Source organism: Tyto alba, unplaced genomic scaffold (genome assembly GCF_018691265.1).
Source record: "Tyto alba isolate M040663 unplaced genomic scaffold, T.alba_DEE_v4.0 Super-Scaffold_1000006, whole genome shotgun sequence".
NCBI lineage: Eukaryota > Metazoa > Chordata > Aves > Strigiformes > Tytonidae > Tyto > Tyto alba.
In genome coordinates this window covers 5,725,728-5,743,087 of record NW_024881272.1, presented here as the reverse complement: position 1 = coordinate 5,743,087, position 17,360 = coordinate 5,725,728, and the positions used below count along the sequence as shown (strand labels likewise).

Sequence of the window (17,360 nt, the reverse complement as noted above, 5' to 3'; positions counted from 1 at the left end):
ACACAAACTGATGCCTTGGAAACATATATTTCTATCTGTCCTATGAACACGAGCAACATGCTTTCAGTTCTAGGGCTCTAACGCTTTCTTTCCAATTCTGCTCCTTGTACTGGTATTTCATAATGACATACAATACTGAGCTCAAGGTAAAGGCTTAGCTATTTGTTTGCAAGATGCAAATACAACCAAGATTAGAATGGTAAATAATGATCAGATAATGATCAACAGGAAAACATTGAAAAGTATATATAAAAATACCCTATTCATAAATTCTTCATTATTTCTGGTTTCCTTACTTTCCTCAAGTGATAAAGGAACAGAAAACAAAAAAAAGGGAAAAGGTTGTCACGTAATTATGGTTTCACACAAACCTCAGCAAGAATAAAACTAAATCCTGTATATTCAGTAAACAGCAAAAGCAGAAGCCTACTAAATAAAAATAGTAAAAAATATAGCTTGAACTATATTTTATATGGTTTTATGAAGTCTGCATGCCCTCTTAAAATCTCCTCTTGAGTCAAGATAGAAAAGATTAAAGAAGTTTAAAACAAGTCAGTCTTCAAGATCTTCATCTGTAGTACAGATTCTTCCAGTTACATACCTCCATGCTCTGAAATGGATTCCAAAGATGCTCTGGATCGCTCTGATTCCGTCAGTGATTTCCAGTTTTTAGCTGTCTCAGGCCTAAATTTGAAAAATCAAGCTGCATGAATCATGGTTACACCAGAGTGTGGTGTTGTGTTTTTTCTTTTTTAAAAATAGATAAAAATGGAAATACAAGCATCTATAATTATAATACCACACCAATGATAACAAACAGTTTGCTTTATCAACATACTGTGACCTTAGAAAATAGGAATGGGTACAGAGAGTAGAGTTTGGCGAGTCCTGGAAAGTGATTTTTTAAAAGACTAATCAAAGTTTAGCCTTTTTTGCATCCAAAAAAAGAGAAAAAGAAAATAACAAATCTTTTTACTTGAACGCACTAAAATTGCACCATCTGCTGGAGAAAATTCAACACTTAAAAATACAGTAGTAAGTGCAGATATCAGTTGAATTCTCTACCTTTTAAAACCTAAGATTTACGTTGCAAAGATGAATAGTTTGCCTCACACAGTGCAGCAGGCATGACGAGTGACCAAAATGGGAAAAAAGTTCATTCAGGTCCATAATCCATACAACCATTTGGCACAATTCTTGCACAACTGAAAATTATTTTTATGGATATGAATTATCAAATTCAGAAAGAACTTGAAAATAGGACCTGAAAGGCTGGGCAGGACAAGAGTGAGATTACAGGGACAGTACATCTTATCTGCTTTGGGTCTGATGAGACCAGCTAATAGGTCAACAGGATACTGCCCCTGTCAGGTGCTTTAAGGAAGAGCAGTTACCAGCTTTCCTTGCACTCACGGTTTCTCCTAAAACAGTATTCACCGCAGTTTCAGAATAACCTCAAAAAGAAGAAATCCCAGTTACCTATGGAGTGGTGGTGCCTTGATCTTAGGTTTTTCAGCAGCAGCTGAGGATGGAGTTTTAATCTGAGGTTTGGCCGTGGGTGATGCCTCCAGATCTTGGCTCAGCTCTGCTTCAGTCTTCTTGATAAACTCATCATATGACTGCACAGTGGAAACAGTTATGGCTATTAGTCTACTAAACCATAATTACAGTTCACTGATCAAAACCTATTAAATAAATAAAGAATACACTTGGTTTCTCTGTAAAGCAATCAATTTAACTTCCTAAAGCTCTACAGTTGTGAATCCTAGAAATTTTAATACTTTACTTTCAAAAACAAATTACGTGAACATCACTCTTAAATCGAAGCTAGGATATTACCATGTATAAACATACATAAGACCCATGAAAGTTGCTAATAAACCATTAAAGATATACATTTTAAAAGGGAATGGCATTTTTGCCACAAGGCTCTGGTTCATTCTTGAAAACAGTTAAATAGACAGAAGTGTCACACTTCTATTGCAATAATGTGCCTTTCACAGCTGTTGATACAGTATTCTGCCAACAATATCCATAGTATAACGATTTATTCAAGGCTAACAATCTTTTACTTCGCCCTTTTTCCTACTGTTCCTGACCTCCAGTTGTTTGATCAAACTGGCTTCCTGGGCCTTCAGTCTCTCTTTTTGTCTCTTTTTCTGTTCCTTTTTCAGCTGGTAAACCACAGACTTCCTTTTCCGTAGTTCATCCTTCAGGGCCCTGATCCGTCCTTCAATGTCGCTTTGATCAGATGTGGTTTCTGAAAGAGTTTAGTTTTACTCTTTGTAAGCTTGCATCTCACAAAACAATTCTATGCAAAGCAATAAACAGTCATTTAGTAAATGCAAAATACGGTCCAAGCAAAATATCAAGGAATCTAATGTCAACTTGTTCATCTAACCATAGTAAGACTCAGATTCACAACACTAATATATAACATATAAAAAAGTGGTTGCATCTTATTTAATTTAGAAGAGAAAGGCTCTGATATATATGGGAACCTGTTATCAAACTTGTTCACGTCAACCACCCATGTTTATGCTGCCACCTCATTAACTGCTTATGTCAGCTGTTGCAGAAATTATTTTTTTTCTGACATTTCACATGACAACTCAAAGATGCATACCAAAAACATATCTGAAATATTTGTTTACAATCACAATATACACTTTCAAGCTACGGGGTACACTTCACTGATGAGAATTTCACTTGGAACAGTGGACTCCAACAAACTTGTTTTTGGCCCATTTAGATTTTCTGCCACCTAGACGAAATACATCTATGAAACAGGGAGCTGACTGGTGAACAGTTGGAAGGAAAGTCAATTTGAACAATGCAGAGATTTTCACTGTTGTCAGGCCTCAGGATGACAATTTATTCAGGGTGAATGGGAGTAGTGTTGAGCTTAGACACGTGGTGGACTACTACTCAGTAACAGCTTATACAAAGCTACTTGGCATACCTTTGCTCCAAGTTCAATTTCACAGATCCTCCTATGATGCCATTATTGACTGTAGCTATTTTCCACCTGAACAATTTTTTTCTTAATCATTATCCTTAGTAATTTTAATAAGATCTCCCCCATTCCTCTCCATCCCCAGAACTCCCTGCAACCTGGTCTTAGTCATTCTGATGATGCTCTACATCTTTTCTCTTTGGACATGGTCCCTAGATACTTAGATCCACTCTCTGCATAACCCCATTCTACCATTAACTCTGCTACTGTCATTATTTCTGCTGTAACAACCTCTTAGACTCTCAGACTTTACAGAGAGACTGCCTCAGTGTCTCATTACTTCTTTTCCGCCCATCTGATTATGTCCAGCTGTACATTTTGCTAATCAATCTCATTTCTCAAGACAACAAACCACCATAATGAAGGATTTCGTCCTCAACACCAGCCAGTAAATACAATCAATCTACTGTATTCTTTTTCCATTAACAACTGTTGTTAACCATTTAGAGAATTTAAAAAATAAACAAACAAAAAAACCCAACACAAGAAGAATGGAATTGCACTTGCTAATCAGGAGTACTTTATGATGCCACTGTAATTAACAACTCCTCCCAAATAGTGACCACTATGTAATTATAGCTCTTCTTGATTAACTCATGAGGGAAAGATCTGCACATGCTTTCATCTTTGATGATCTTGTCCACACATGCATCAGACTGACATAGCAATGACTTCATTACTACTCAGCAGCTTGGAAGATTTGTCTCTCTACAATGGAGTGATTTATTGTGAAACCAGCACCATCCTGATCGCCTTCCTACCTCTTAGACCCTTCCTCAGCATTTGAAATCAAAGACTGCAAATACTTTATTTTACAAAAGTTTATTTTCATGATCACTGTTGCCTGCTCTACTTTTCATAATGGCTTCCTTATGTGGTTGCTCAGTCAGAACTTGAAAATGACTTTATGAAGTTGCTGAATGCTTCACTGTTTTGCAAACTGCTTTCCACGCAGAATCCCAATACAAATTACTCAGTGCAAATATCTAGGTGTTACATATTCATTTCTCTACCCAGCAGAACAGCTGCCTCAAAATTACTGTGTTTCTATTGCACTTACATACATTTACAAAAAAAAAAAACCAACATAAAAATTAAGCTTGCTACATCAAGCACCATGAAGACTGGATATGTACGCACGCCAGTAAGTTATCCTTCTATCACAATCAACAGCCAGTACATACAATAGAACCACCTAGTTCTTTTTCCACTAAAGACTTACTGATCATTTAGGGAATTAAAAAAAAAAAAGCAGCAAAACTATATAGCATCATAAAATACTTATGAGCAAATGAGATAGCAACTGCACTGTGGAATACAAGACATTTTGGAGACAAAAAGCACAGAAGGGTTCAAAACAGACTTCACTGTTTAAGAGAACTGATGATGATGACCCACTGAATGGTGGCTCAGGAAGTTCCAGAATCCACACAACTAACAGACTGTGAGAGCACACCAGAGAAAGGGACATTCTGAACCAGTTCACTTCTAATATTCTCTCCCCCAGCATTTACTGGTAGCCAGCTTGGACACTGGATAAAAGAATATGAAGAGCCCATATAGTAGATCTTGTAATTCATAGCTCAAAATGCAATCTTAGGCCCTATTTTACTGTACACAGGTCAAAGCTTCCTCCAAAAATAAAAATGTATGTCCTGAAGCATCCATTCATTCTGCATGTGCCAGTGCAGGTTGAACGGGCTCACTCATGCTGCCAGGATAACAGAGCTCTACTGCTTCTGCAGCCAGGCTGTGTTCAGAAGGAGGACGATCACATTTGTATGCTGCTGAACCATATTCTGCTTTCCTACAACACTAGGGGTGGAGCAGTGTCACCTGTTAAAAGCACAGCTAACCTTGGTATTTTTAAATTCGAGGACCACCATAACTATTGATGACTTTATACCTGTTTGCAGGAACCTGTGTTGCTTTCTAAAAGAAGAGATAATATATAGACCTTCTTACATTAAGAACTTGTTAAGCTGAAGTGATAAAATTACATAATGGAAAAATACTCCTACAAAACCTCAACCTTAGGCAATTTCCAGGAATTTCTGTCTGCCTCCCCACACCTATGTCTGCATTTCAAGTTTACTTGTTAAAAGCAAAAGCTTTGAAAAGGGAATTTAATCCCAAGCAGATATTACACTTACCTGACTGTGTCATGGATAAAGATTCATCAGACCAGTTGTGAGATATTTGATGAGACTTCACAGGTAAACGTAGCTGTCCCCCAGTTCTGTGGCTGCCTTTGCTGGAATCTTGCTTTGACACAGATATGCTGCTTTTGGGAGGAGACTATGGGAGAAGAAAAGGACAAATAAATAATCGCTTGTAAAGTTCAGTTTTAAAGTAGGAGATTGTTGTCATCAGGAGCTAGTTACAAGAACAGCATGACCAGAGAACATCTTGTAAGCAGTGGTACCTATCCAGCTACCTTAAGAAGAATTTAATCTTAGTTTGCTAGACAATAAAACAAAAATACCAAGAGCAGCAATAACTGACTGACTACTTCAAGCTTAGATTTCAGTAAACATGCTTAGACTACTCTATTACTACCTAAGTGAAGTGACATAGTTATGACTCACAGGTGTTCAATACAGTTTATGCACTCTTATTTGGTAACAATTGTGGCAATAAGAGCCCATACTAAATATATCTGTGAAACCAAGAGGACCGTTTCACGTAAGAGGTGCAAGATGCTATTCTAAATCAGTAGAACACCATAGCACTATCTCTCTGTAGTCAGGCAGAAAATTCTAAGAGCAAATATTCTTCCAAAATGCTCTTATTGCTGCAACATTATACCATAAATGTTTCACACACCTTGAACATAACCTCTAGCACATATTAAGACATTTCACCTCACTATCTTCTCAGGAAACTTCCCAAGAAAGTATCTGTAATAAGTCTAGACAAGCAGGTCTTTTACCCCACAGACACTGCATTTTCTGCCTCACTGAGTACAGGGCAAAGTTATCAGGATGAAACTTCTCAAAATCACCAACCAAGTAGAAATAACAGTTGGAATACACCAATAAGGCAGAACTAGCAGCAAGCAGACATAATCTGGAACCCAAAGGACTGTGTATGACGTTACAGCTCTGCTTCTTCATCCTATAGCTATACTTTGGGATACACTACTTCCAAGTAAAGCAAAGCGGAAAAACAGAACATAGCTTCCAAGGCCTTAAAGAATTTATACAATGGTAACAAGCTAGCCTACAGCTAATTCACACTGGTAAACTGGGTCAGTGTTCCATCATTTAATACTGCATACCTATGTGACATATGCAAAACATGTTGCAAGACTACCCACAAGTTTAAAAATATCTAAACTCTATGCTGAAGCAATTTTTCCTCAAGACTTCAAAGAACATATCTGATCACAATGTTTATTCACAGCGATGTAAAATGGTATTGCAAACACAGAGAATAGTTTAATCTCTGCTTTGACAACTGGGAAGGCTATACTTACTACTTCTCTGAAAGTCTTTTACAAGTGTAAAAATACATACAGCATAAAAAGCTCACTCACAAGCTTGCCAGGTGAGTTAGAGGACTTGAACTCTTCTGAATAAACCACTTCTTCGTTAGCTGTACTCTGATCTGGGCTTTCTGGCTGTCCGTGGCCCATAGTCTCTGACGGGACAGACTCAGCAGCTAGACTGCCAAGATCTTCGGGGATAGAGCTTTCACTGTTCAGATGAGAGCAAGGCAGCACTGGAGACTCTTCTTCACTAGCCATTTCTGAGAGTGAATAATGACAGAAAAAAAACAAAGCACCTAAGAACTTGCACTGACTTCTATCCGGGATTCTGCTGCCTGCATATAAAGTAGTAACTGCTACCAATACATGTCAAATTGATAAGTGTTATTTCACTCACCTAGACACTGAGGGTGGAATATTTAGCAAGAACAAGCAAGTTAACCCGAGAACTATGATTTAAGACTGACAAACATTCTTAGTGATCTAAGACTCGAAATCTAAGAGTCTAAAATAAAGAGGCTTTCAGCATATTCTAACATTTTCTAGAGAATACACTCCAAAAAGATTATTATGGAAACCTGTCCTTCCAGTTGACTGGTCTCCAGCAAGAGTCACTATTAGTCTGAAGAAGTCATGGAGGAGCATATAATCTGCAAGCCAGATCTTGAATTTAGAATTGATTGCTTCCTTTACAGTAGTTGCAGAAAACATTTTAATGTTATGATTTCATCATGACTCTCTCAACTGGCAACAAGTAAAATAATAAGTTGGGTTTTCAATATTCCTGTTTACTAAATTCCGCAGGAGTCACAACATTACTGAGGCAGCCGTGGAGAACTATTCAATATTTGAGCAAAGGCTGGGGAGAGGAACTTCTTTTGAAGCAGGGCTGTGCTCCAATGCTTACTGGTAGATACAATTAATAGAAAGCAAGTGTATTTTCTCATCTGTTGGTGAGAATTCATCATTCATGCTGAATTTTTGTTCATTGGAACTGACTCGTATACATATAATCTTTAAAATGTCTTACAGTGCCTAAAACCCACATGACTGTTTTCAGTAACAAGTATAATAGGGCATAATTCTGAATTCCCTTTGCACATTCAAAGGACATGCTGCCTGCTTTCAGCAAAGCGGAGAAAAAAGGAAAATTGATTATTTCTAGAACAATCCCTGAAGTTTCATTATTTTCTCCCACTGCAATCCACTTCTTCGTGCTTCATGCTGAAAGTATGGTCCACTTAAGACAGAACAGTAAAACTGTAGCTCCCAAAACCTGGGAACTTATTTTTCCCTCACGACAGCATCATTTATACTAATTATATCCTAGCACACTTTAGCACAGTTGCAGATTTCAAACAGTTATACTGTGTTAACAACAGAGGGAAGAAAAAACCGCTTTCAATTCTTTGAAGACACAGACATGAGGAAAGCAGTCCCTGGTAAAAGCCATCCTCACCAACAGAAAAAAGGCTAACAGGATAGACACTTTGACCACTACAGGGGAAAACAGCTTTAACAGAGTAAGTTCAGAAGATGATCAGCAAAAGATCATGCAATATTTTGGTTTTGAAAGGCAGAAATATAGTTTAAATTGAATGTAGAAAAGTCTGATGCTGCACTGTTCACTTGAGAAGATTTACAGCAAAGGAGGATTACACATTTAAAGAACGTGTAAAATAGGGCTAAAAGAACGAGGCCACAAAAGGCAATAAGGAGTGTAGAAATTGAGATTCTAAGAGTGTCCATAGAAAAACAACCACTACCAAAACACCAAAAAATGGAAGAAAGTGCACACCTAAGCAATCACCATACCAAATTATGCTTTAGTCTTGTCATTTGCATCACTTCCCCCCCTCTTCCTATTACCTTTGGGCTCAGTTCTCTGATCCCCCAGGTCTTTCTTGGCTATTTTGGTTTTGAGCAGCTCTTTGTCCCAGGCAGCTAGAGCCTGCTTTTCTATCCGCCTTATTTCTGCTTCCTCTGCATCCAGGCGGCGTTTCCACTCCAACAATTCTTCAGCATGCTGTCGACGCTGCATCAGCTTCTGTTCTCGCTTAGTTAGGAACCTGACAGACAGAGCAGAAGACAATGGGAAAACAGCCAACCACACTCAAAGGTCCAGATATCCAGATGCTCTACTGCCACAGTTCCCAGAATTATAGCTGTTCCCATTGTTTTCTAAGGTAAGACCCACACTATCATCTCCTAGACTTCTGATGTGCTGCTGAAAAAAACTGCAAGTAGACAAGAGCTTTTCTTCTTTGCAGTAAAGTCTACAACATACTGTAAACACACTGCTTACATTTTAAAGATCTTCAAAATCACTAAAAATGCTACTCACTATTCACTAAAATGAACAGGGTAAGTTCCCAATTTCAAGACATGAAAAGTACCTGTGGTATTAAAATGGAACCCTGAAGAAAGTAGTGACTTTGAAAAATTAACCTTTCTTTTTGCTAATCCCAGTGACGGAAAAATTGTAACCCCAGTTGCCCCACAGTTCTTTCCAAATACAGAGTTATAAGAGAAGGTGATTATGTATTAATAATTCTCCTGAATTACTGGAGCTTTTATCCTTCTTCCTTTAAGCATCATCTCTATGGATCGCCACACTTGGAATGTTAATTGTGAGCTGACAGCATCAAGAGAATAAGAATGCAGGACTGTTTTTTCCCGGCTACTAATGTATCTGACTGCTGATTTAAGAATAGATAAAAAGTAAAGCTCATGATGAAAATTAGCAGTTATTTTCCTTCTGACAAAGATGTCTTAGGTGATCCAGGAAACCTCAGAAATGAGGAAATTCTTATAGAACTTTGTAGGTATGAATAGGTTTGTGTGCATACACTAGTTCTGTTTGCCCACTCTTGAACAATGTTACCTCTGGTCCTATTTCTAAGCACCAAAGTAACCAAGACCATAGCATTTAACCTTTAAGATAGCAAATGGAAGCTAGTTCAATACCAACTGCACACATTTCCTCTGACATGCCAAGTCTGGAGAAGTGTATATCAATCCATTCATCTCCTACACTGAGATTTTTAAGATGTCATAGAATCACACTGTAGAAAATGTATGGTTTGCCAGCTAGAGTGAGAGTTCATCATTCAGGCAGAAAGTGTGGTGCCTAAAAAGGCAGTCTTCAAAGACTTGGGATATTTTGCTTTCCAAGTGCCTTTATAATTTGTAATTTTCAAGCCATTCCAAACTCTTAATTTGTGCTTTTTAATCTCTCATGTTTCAAAAAACCCTTTTATTTATAGAGACTGGAATGACCAACTGGCTAATCTGCAGGTCTCACTAATTCTTGTTTGCTCACTTAGCGTTCATTCTGTTCCCTGGAAAAGTGAGCTGGCAGTTAATCAGAAAGGTTAAGATTCAGATAAGTCCTTCTCTAAGACAGATTCAGATAAGGTGGACAAGTTATAATGTGAAGATAAAAGTTTCAGAAGGTAGTAAGACATGCCCACAGTCTTCTTTCCCATGGTCAAAACATGGGCAGGTGAAAAACAGAAGCACCTCAGAGTTTCTGGAATACCTGCCATCTTCAAGGTGAGAGATTCCATGATTTTGTGGATTACTTTATCACTTTCTACAGACAAACATCAAATATTGTCTACTCTTAGACAAAACTGACAGATTAATATCATTAAGACACTAGACTACTGACACTAATTGCATCACAAACATGACATGGACAGTCATGCTTATATTGTGACTTTCACCAGCACTATCAGACATATCAGCTCTTACTTTCAGATAAAACATCAGTTCCGATTAGTCTAGCAGATCATGTATTTGGAACTCTTTATGGAGGTCATTATTACAACAGTCTCAATACAAAAGGCAACTTCTTCCTTCATCCATTGTTTGATCTCATCAGAATGGCCGGATCTTCACAGTTTACCGGATATTGAGGGAAGCAAGTCCAGTTGAAATAAAATGCAAGAGAAAGGCTGAAATAAATGGATTCAAAAGAGCAGGACTCCTTAAAAGCAAATGTCAAATGAAAACCCAGAAGACCACAAAGAGAAGGAGAATTAAATGACCATAAAACTTATCACCACACAAAGACTACTTAATAAGAAAGATAAGTCAAAAGAAGCGATGGGAGAGAAAGAAGTTCCCAATATTCAACCTATAAGAAGAGGAGGATGAAAGCAGCATGGCTAGAGGTACGGACCCTTTTACAATCTTGGGGTTTAAAAAGGTCAGAGCCACAAGGTAGCATACACATTGCCTTAATATTTACTACAGTCTAGAGGGTTCCAGTTGCAACACCAAGGGTACACATTTATCCTCAAAAGCAGGGGCACCTTCACAGAAACAAACAAAAAAAAAAAACAAAAAAAAACCAAAAAAACATCTGGCATGTATGAAGCTGGAAATCTGGGGGAGCAAAGAGGAAGCAGCACCACTCGGATTATACCATCATGATTTTACAGTCTATTTCTCTGGTGCTAAACATCACATTTTATCTATGCATTCCAAATATTAACCCGGAAGCATTAACCTGCTGCTCTAACCTGTACTTGCATATATCCAAGGCATACTGACTTTAAACCCAAACTAGGCAGCTTCAGCAGCTATTCTGAAGTAGCGACCGAACAGTGGGAGCAAAGTGAACTGTCTGCCACTTAGAACACAGGAAGAGTAAGGGATTAGAAGCACAAAATGGTTTGGGTTGGAAGAGACCTTAAAGATCACCCAGTCCCAACCCCCCTGCCCCGGGCAGGGCCCCCTTCCCCCAGCCCAGGGGGCTCCCAGCCCTGTCCAGCCTGGCCTTGAACCCTTCCAGGGAGGGGGCAGCCACAGCTGCTCTGGGCACCCTGGGCCAGCGCCTCACCCCCCACACAGGGAAAAATTCCTTCATTATATTTAATCTAAATCTACCCTCTCTTAGTCTAAAACTGTCACCCCTTGCCCTGTCACTACAGGACCTGGTAAAAAGTCTCTCTCCATTTTTCTTATAAGACTACTTCATATATTGAAAAGCTACAAAAAGGTCTCCCCAGAGCCTTCTCTTCTCTAGGCTGAGCCACCCTAATTCTCTCAGCCTTTCTTTACAGGAAAGGTGTTCCAGCCCTCTGATCATTTTTGTGGCCCTCCTCTGGACCCGCTCCAACAGGTCCATGTCTGTCCTGTACTGGGGACCCCAAAGCTAGACACAGTACTCCACCTGGGGTCTCATGAGAGCAGAGTAGAGAGGGAGCATTACCTCCTTAACCTGCTAGCCACGCTTCATTTTATGGATGCCAGGATACAGTTGGCTGTCTGGGCTACAAGTGCATATTGCCAGCTCATATCCAATTTTTTGTCCACCAGCATCCCCCCAAGTCCTTCTCCTCAGGGCTGCTCTCAATCCATTCATCCCACAGCCTATACTGATACTGGGGATTGCCCTGACCCAAGTGCAGGACCTTGTGCTTGGCCTTACTGCTCTTCATGATGCTCGTACTGGCCCACTCCTCAAGCCTGTCCAGGTTCCTCTGGATGGCATCCCTTTCATCTAGTGAATCAACTGCACCCCTCAGCTTGGTGTTTTTCACAAACTTGCTGAGGGTGCACTCGATCCCACTGTCTCTATCATTAATAAAGATCTGGAAATAGCGAGGAGAGTGTCAAAAACGTTCACTGATGAAGAACCTCTTGAGTTTCTAGGACTGAACAGAGCATGCTCTATCAAAGAGTCCATCACTTGAGAAAGATACAGTTACCTGACCAATTGGTTGTAGATATACAGCTGGAATTTGGGGTGGAGGTTGGGAAAACAGACACTGAGAGAGGCCCAGTGGTGAGACGTAAAGACAGAGAAGAAGTAGTGAACAGGAGAGCAGTGTCTACAAAATAAGGAGGAAGAATTTAACACTAAGATAGCAAAAAAGGCAGAAAGAATGAGAAAAGGATAGCATCTAGCAAGGAACTTTAAAATTAATTGCATTTAACATTGTATAGTTATTACCCAACATCTGAAGTAGAAAAACTATACACTGTTATGCAGAAAGTAATAAAACACATACAGTTATAACATTTCATTTTCTGTTAATTAAAGGCAAGCTATTTTCACATTGCTATGTTTTTCTTTATATTTTGGAAGGAATTTTATTACTTCCACGTGCACTGGTTCACATATCTCCTGATCTCCTGACCTTTTTACAACTCCTGCTATTCTAACTGTTGACAGAGTACATTATTAGCATTAAATAGCATGCTGGTTTTGTGATATGAACAGTTTTGCTAGTCTGAAACTTTAAACACATTGTCATTCACCCAGCGAAACCTCAGTAAAATTACTTCTTCAAAGGTGAAAGGTCAAAAAAAAAGAGACTAAATAATATTTTTTTAAAATGAGCAAATTCCAGGAAAAGTCTGAGAAATACCTGTAATTCAACTCCTAGCTGCTATTTTTTTTTTTTTGGTTGGTTGGTTGTTTTTTTTTGTTTGTTTGTTTGCTTTGTTTTGTTTTTTCCAGAGTGCAGACTTGGTCTCAGAATACTCACATATTGCCTTTTTTATTTGAAGTACTAACTACAGAAAAATAATGCCTACTGTTTTTAAAAAAACATCTACATAAGCTGTGATTAAAATGGTATTTCCCAATGACTTGCCATTTTAAGCTAATTCCTAATGAATTATCATATTTATAGAAAACTACCATGCTCCATATAGCTCTATCAACCACAGTGCAAGCTAAGAAGCATATTAAAGAAAAGCAAAAGAAAACGAGCATTTAATCAGTTGTTCTACTGCACAAATTATCATTAAAGTTGCATATGCAAGGAAAGCAAGGGGAAAGTGGTTAATTCTCTTTGACAGAGCATGCTCCTGTTCACATGCAGGCTACGCAGACTCATCAATAAAAATTAAAACAGAACTGTTCTTTCATTCCGATTTTAGCAGAAGAGAAATATTAAAGCTGCCTCATAAAGAAGCCAAAGGATTTCCGCCTTGCTATGGAGGACAGCAAATCCAGCATAGCAGCCTTTCCCGATTCCTTCCCCTAGTTCCTTTGTACTTCACTTGTCATTCAGCTTCTTTCCTTCGGCCGTATCTCACAACCTGACTGATTCCCTTCAAATGGCAGCTTCCTACCATTACACCCCAAACCAAATGTCTTACTCTATTACGTTAATATTATTCTTAGACATTTTACAAATAAGGACATTAAAAAAAGATACCAAGTCAGCACTGTTTGTCAATTAATAAGCACTGCTGTCACTATCAAAATACCTGCAAAAGGTGTCCAAAAGCTATACGATTGGGAAGATTGAGTTCTAGAGAATCATTTATGTTTATACAAAATACTACTTTGAACATATATAGCAACCTAAGACAAAACCATAGAAACAAAAATACATGACCACATATATCACATCACATCACATACACTTTCCACTTCTTCCAACTAAAAGCAACTGTTTCAGCTCAAATCCTGCTATCCACGTTCTGAAAAGTATTTTCCAGGTGAGCAATATTTTGGACTGATAATCAAAATGTCTTTAAGGGTATTTTGTATCTACTACTATTCCTTGTGATAGTCAGAACAATTATTTATTAATATCTAATTCTTTCTGCAATTGTTAAGTGTTGCTTAGAAATGAAGGCATTTTGAAAAAATAAGATTTCAAAACAAATATTGACAAAACCACTACCTGATAAAAAGTGGTAAAGGAAGTCTTGAATATAAAAAGTATATTTTTAATCTCTGATAGTATTAATACAGCATTAATATGATGAGCTTATATAATTAATACTCATAGTATTAATACTATATAAAAATTCATAACCTGTAACTTGGTTTTGTATCACCATTTGAAATTTTGTATCTTGAATCTCAGATGGAAAAAAACCATGATAAATACCCTCTTTTTAATAAAAAAATAGGATCACAAGAAAAATATTAGGTTCTTTTTTAAACCTACAGGGCCTACAGAGCACATCCTTTTCAAGTACCCATCTTAAGCCATTTACCAATCTCAAAACATACCTTGAAAACGAGTTTGCTGCTGTAACGATGGGGTGGTTTTCATATGACTTGGAATGCTAAGAATTTGGTTTTGGAAATATGACACTTCAGAACCTTTAAAGCATTTGTGATTTTGGCTGTCTGATTTACCAGATCCTACCAGAAGAGTCTGAGTAAAATAGCAATCAATTCAGGCTAGAATATGAAGACCATGCAACTAGAATATGGTTTTGGTTTTTTTCTTACTTACATCAAATCCTGACTTTACTACTACTGTTTTTCATCTTCATCATATACAAATACATGCAAGTGTGTGAAACGTGCTTCTCAAATGATTACAAGCAAACAGGGTGCTAAGGAGTCACAGACAGCTTGCCTTTACAAATGGCAGTGCTAGCTTTTTGATGTTTTATCCAGCTGTGTTAGGAGTCTCAAGAGAAAAAACATTACAAAGATCACGCATACGGACCAAAATACAGTGACTGACCTTGGTTATAAGTTCAAAAAACTTGGTTTTAAGTGAAGACTATTTCTTGTGGTAACTGGCAGAGGCCAGACTTTTAATGGATTAGTCTCAGATAAGAATTTAAGGCTTCAAACTAATGAACACATGCTGGTAAAGCATTTGGGATGTTTAGTGCAGACAAAGTAATTCCTACACTGAAAAGATGCAGAAACAAGTTTTGATTCAAAACAATTTAACAGTTGAAATCAACAGAATCAGTCTTCATTTTCAGACCCATGAACTGCACATATACTTCATTATTTCCTCTGGAGACTAACAACCATTTTCAACCTTTTTCCAACCTGTAGACCACATCAGAGGAAAAGAAAGGTCTTATTAACTGCCTGTCTTCTCAGTCACACACATATCACCTCCATTAATTAAGAGAATACTTACAGAATTTATCCCTAGCTGATTTTAATGCAATTAGAATGGAAATTCAGCAGCTGGATAATAAGGTAGAAATCATGTGCCCGACAAGCTCGACGACTTTCTGTGAGCCAGATCTCAAACTCAGTTACTATTTTTGTGTAAGACTATTGCTGTTTATAACTTATGCTTCAATTCAAGCTAAAAATTGGTACTGTCATTTCAGAGTCTCACTTCCTGTATTTTCTCCCTTTAAAATAAAAGGGGAGATACAAAATATAGACATCATTTTGACTTCAGGTCTCTCATTGCAAGAGGAACTCGGACAAGATGTACCATCAAGCTGGAGCTTGTCCAAGTTCCTTGTACATACAAACATCAAAATATCATAAAGCGATATGCTTTTACCAACTCTGTCGAAGTGCAAAGAATATTAAAACCGACCTTCCACAATAAAACCTGGGCCACATGGTCTGCCAGACAGTAATGTCTGAATCTCAGTATTCATGCAAGAATTGTACCCTTTGAAATATTATATTCAAAGATTAATATAGCTCTATTAATGCTTCCAATCAGCTATTTTTCAGGCAACTCAGATCAAAAGTATATGTGATAATCAATACCTCTAATTTTTCTGATGGCCATTTTTAGTGCAAATACTGGCCAAACTAACTCACTATTAAAATAGTAAACTTTTGTATAAGAAAAAAAAAAATAATTAGTTACTTTTCATCCATTCTGCTGCGCATTTTTTTAAGTTTCTGCATAATGCTACTAGTCTCACTGCTGGAGATTGAGATTGGGGAAGGGCTGCGTGTTTCTGCATCAGTTGCAAGTGGGCTAGAACCATTGCTGTGCTTGATGTCATCCTCACTGTGAAGTTCCTGCAATTAAGCGTTAAAAAAAAAAACAAACAAACAAAACACAACATCAAAAGTAAGAAAAGTTATTCTACAATCTTTTTAAAAATTGTGTTAATTTAGCTTGCTTCTCTCCAGATTACATCAAATAATACTTCAGATAAATCTGTCCACCTGCAGATTTAACTTCATTATTATTTGACACAAAGTTTTTTAGTACACCCTTTTCCTCCATAATTTAAGTTCTCCCCTAACTGTATCCAGAACAAAAAAAATCTCCACCAGAATCCTGTTACCCAAACAGGAAACCAATCCTTTCTATATTACTATTATTAAACTTGTGTCTCCTCAAAATTTTGTAAGGAGGCAGACAGTTATCAAAATCCTGTCTTGCTATCTTGTAAAGCAGTACAAGAAATTTAGTGTAATGACACTAACACACACACAAAGAAGCAAAGTTGGGGTTTAGCGCTTACATTTAGTACTTCAGGGTCTGACAAATAAACAAGCAAAATCAGAGCCCGAGAGTTCTAAGCATCAAAAACCTCCTATTCCCAAGGTCATTAGTTAAGCTTGAGAATTAACAAACACCATCTATTGCCCAGTTAAAACATTTTATACCTTCTCCAAATGCATTTCCTTAAACAATGCTTTAAAAACAATTAAACATAAAATTGTTGAGATAAAGAGGATGAGACCATTTCAAGCAGACAAAACTTCCAAGTTACAAGTCCAATCTAGTAGCTTTCCATTCCTATAAACACTAAAGCCAAATACCAGCTGCACAGCGAAAGAGGGAAGACTCCAGCTCCTGTAGTGAACACTTACCAGCTTGTTTTCTCCTGCAGACTTTAGTTTTTCCTGTAGTTTCATTGTAGTCTGACGGATTCGTTCTATTTCTGCTTGCTGTTTAAGGATCAGCTGTCTCTCCTTCCGAGCAGCCTTATTAGCCTCTTGAAGACGCTTAATTTCTGCCTTTTAGATGTAAAAGATTAAGCATAAAAACTGTGACAGACAGCTCTCAAGAACACACTCCAAAACCACCAGTGTCCTTGCTGTGGGTTTAAAATTACTGCTTACATGATGGAAGTAACCAGCTTGAACTTCAGCAGCAAAGAACAGAAGATCAATTAATATTTCTAAGTCTCAAC

At 37.8% G+C, this 17,360-nt stretch overlaps 1 protein-coding gene across 10 annotated transcripts in view; it reads right to left on the bottom strand.

Moving 5' to 3' along the window:
* CEP350 (centrosomal protein 350) overlaps positions 1–17,360 on the bottom strand; it is a 78,424-nt gene that overhangs the window by 15,701 nt on the left and 45,363 nt on the right. For 8 of the 10 annotated variants that reach the window (XM_042805439.1, XM_042805435.1, XM_042805458.1 and 5 more), the window contains exons 26-34: positions 17,038–17,184; positions 16,076–16,233; positions 12,227–12,349; positions 8,376–8,575; positions 6,555–6,766; positions 5,170–5,314; positions 2,100–2,260; positions 1,480–1,619; positions 602–684 (exon numbers count right to left, since the gene is read on the bottom strand). In XM_042805439.1, the coding sequence (XP_042661373.1) occupies positions 602–684; positions 1,480–1,619; positions 2,100–2,260; positions 5,170–5,314; positions 6,555–6,766; positions 8,376–8,575; positions 12,227–12,349; positions 16,076–16,233; positions 17,038–17,184 (1,369 nt within the window). The remainder of the gene's footprint in view (positions 1–601; positions 685–1,479; positions 1,620–2,099; positions 2,261–5,169; positions 5,315–6,554; positions 6,767–8,375; positions 8,576–12,226; positions 12,350–16,075; positions 16,234–17,037; positions 17,185–17,360) is intronic. The other 2 variants (XM_042805477.1, XM_042805485.1) reach the window with 1 other exon arrangement.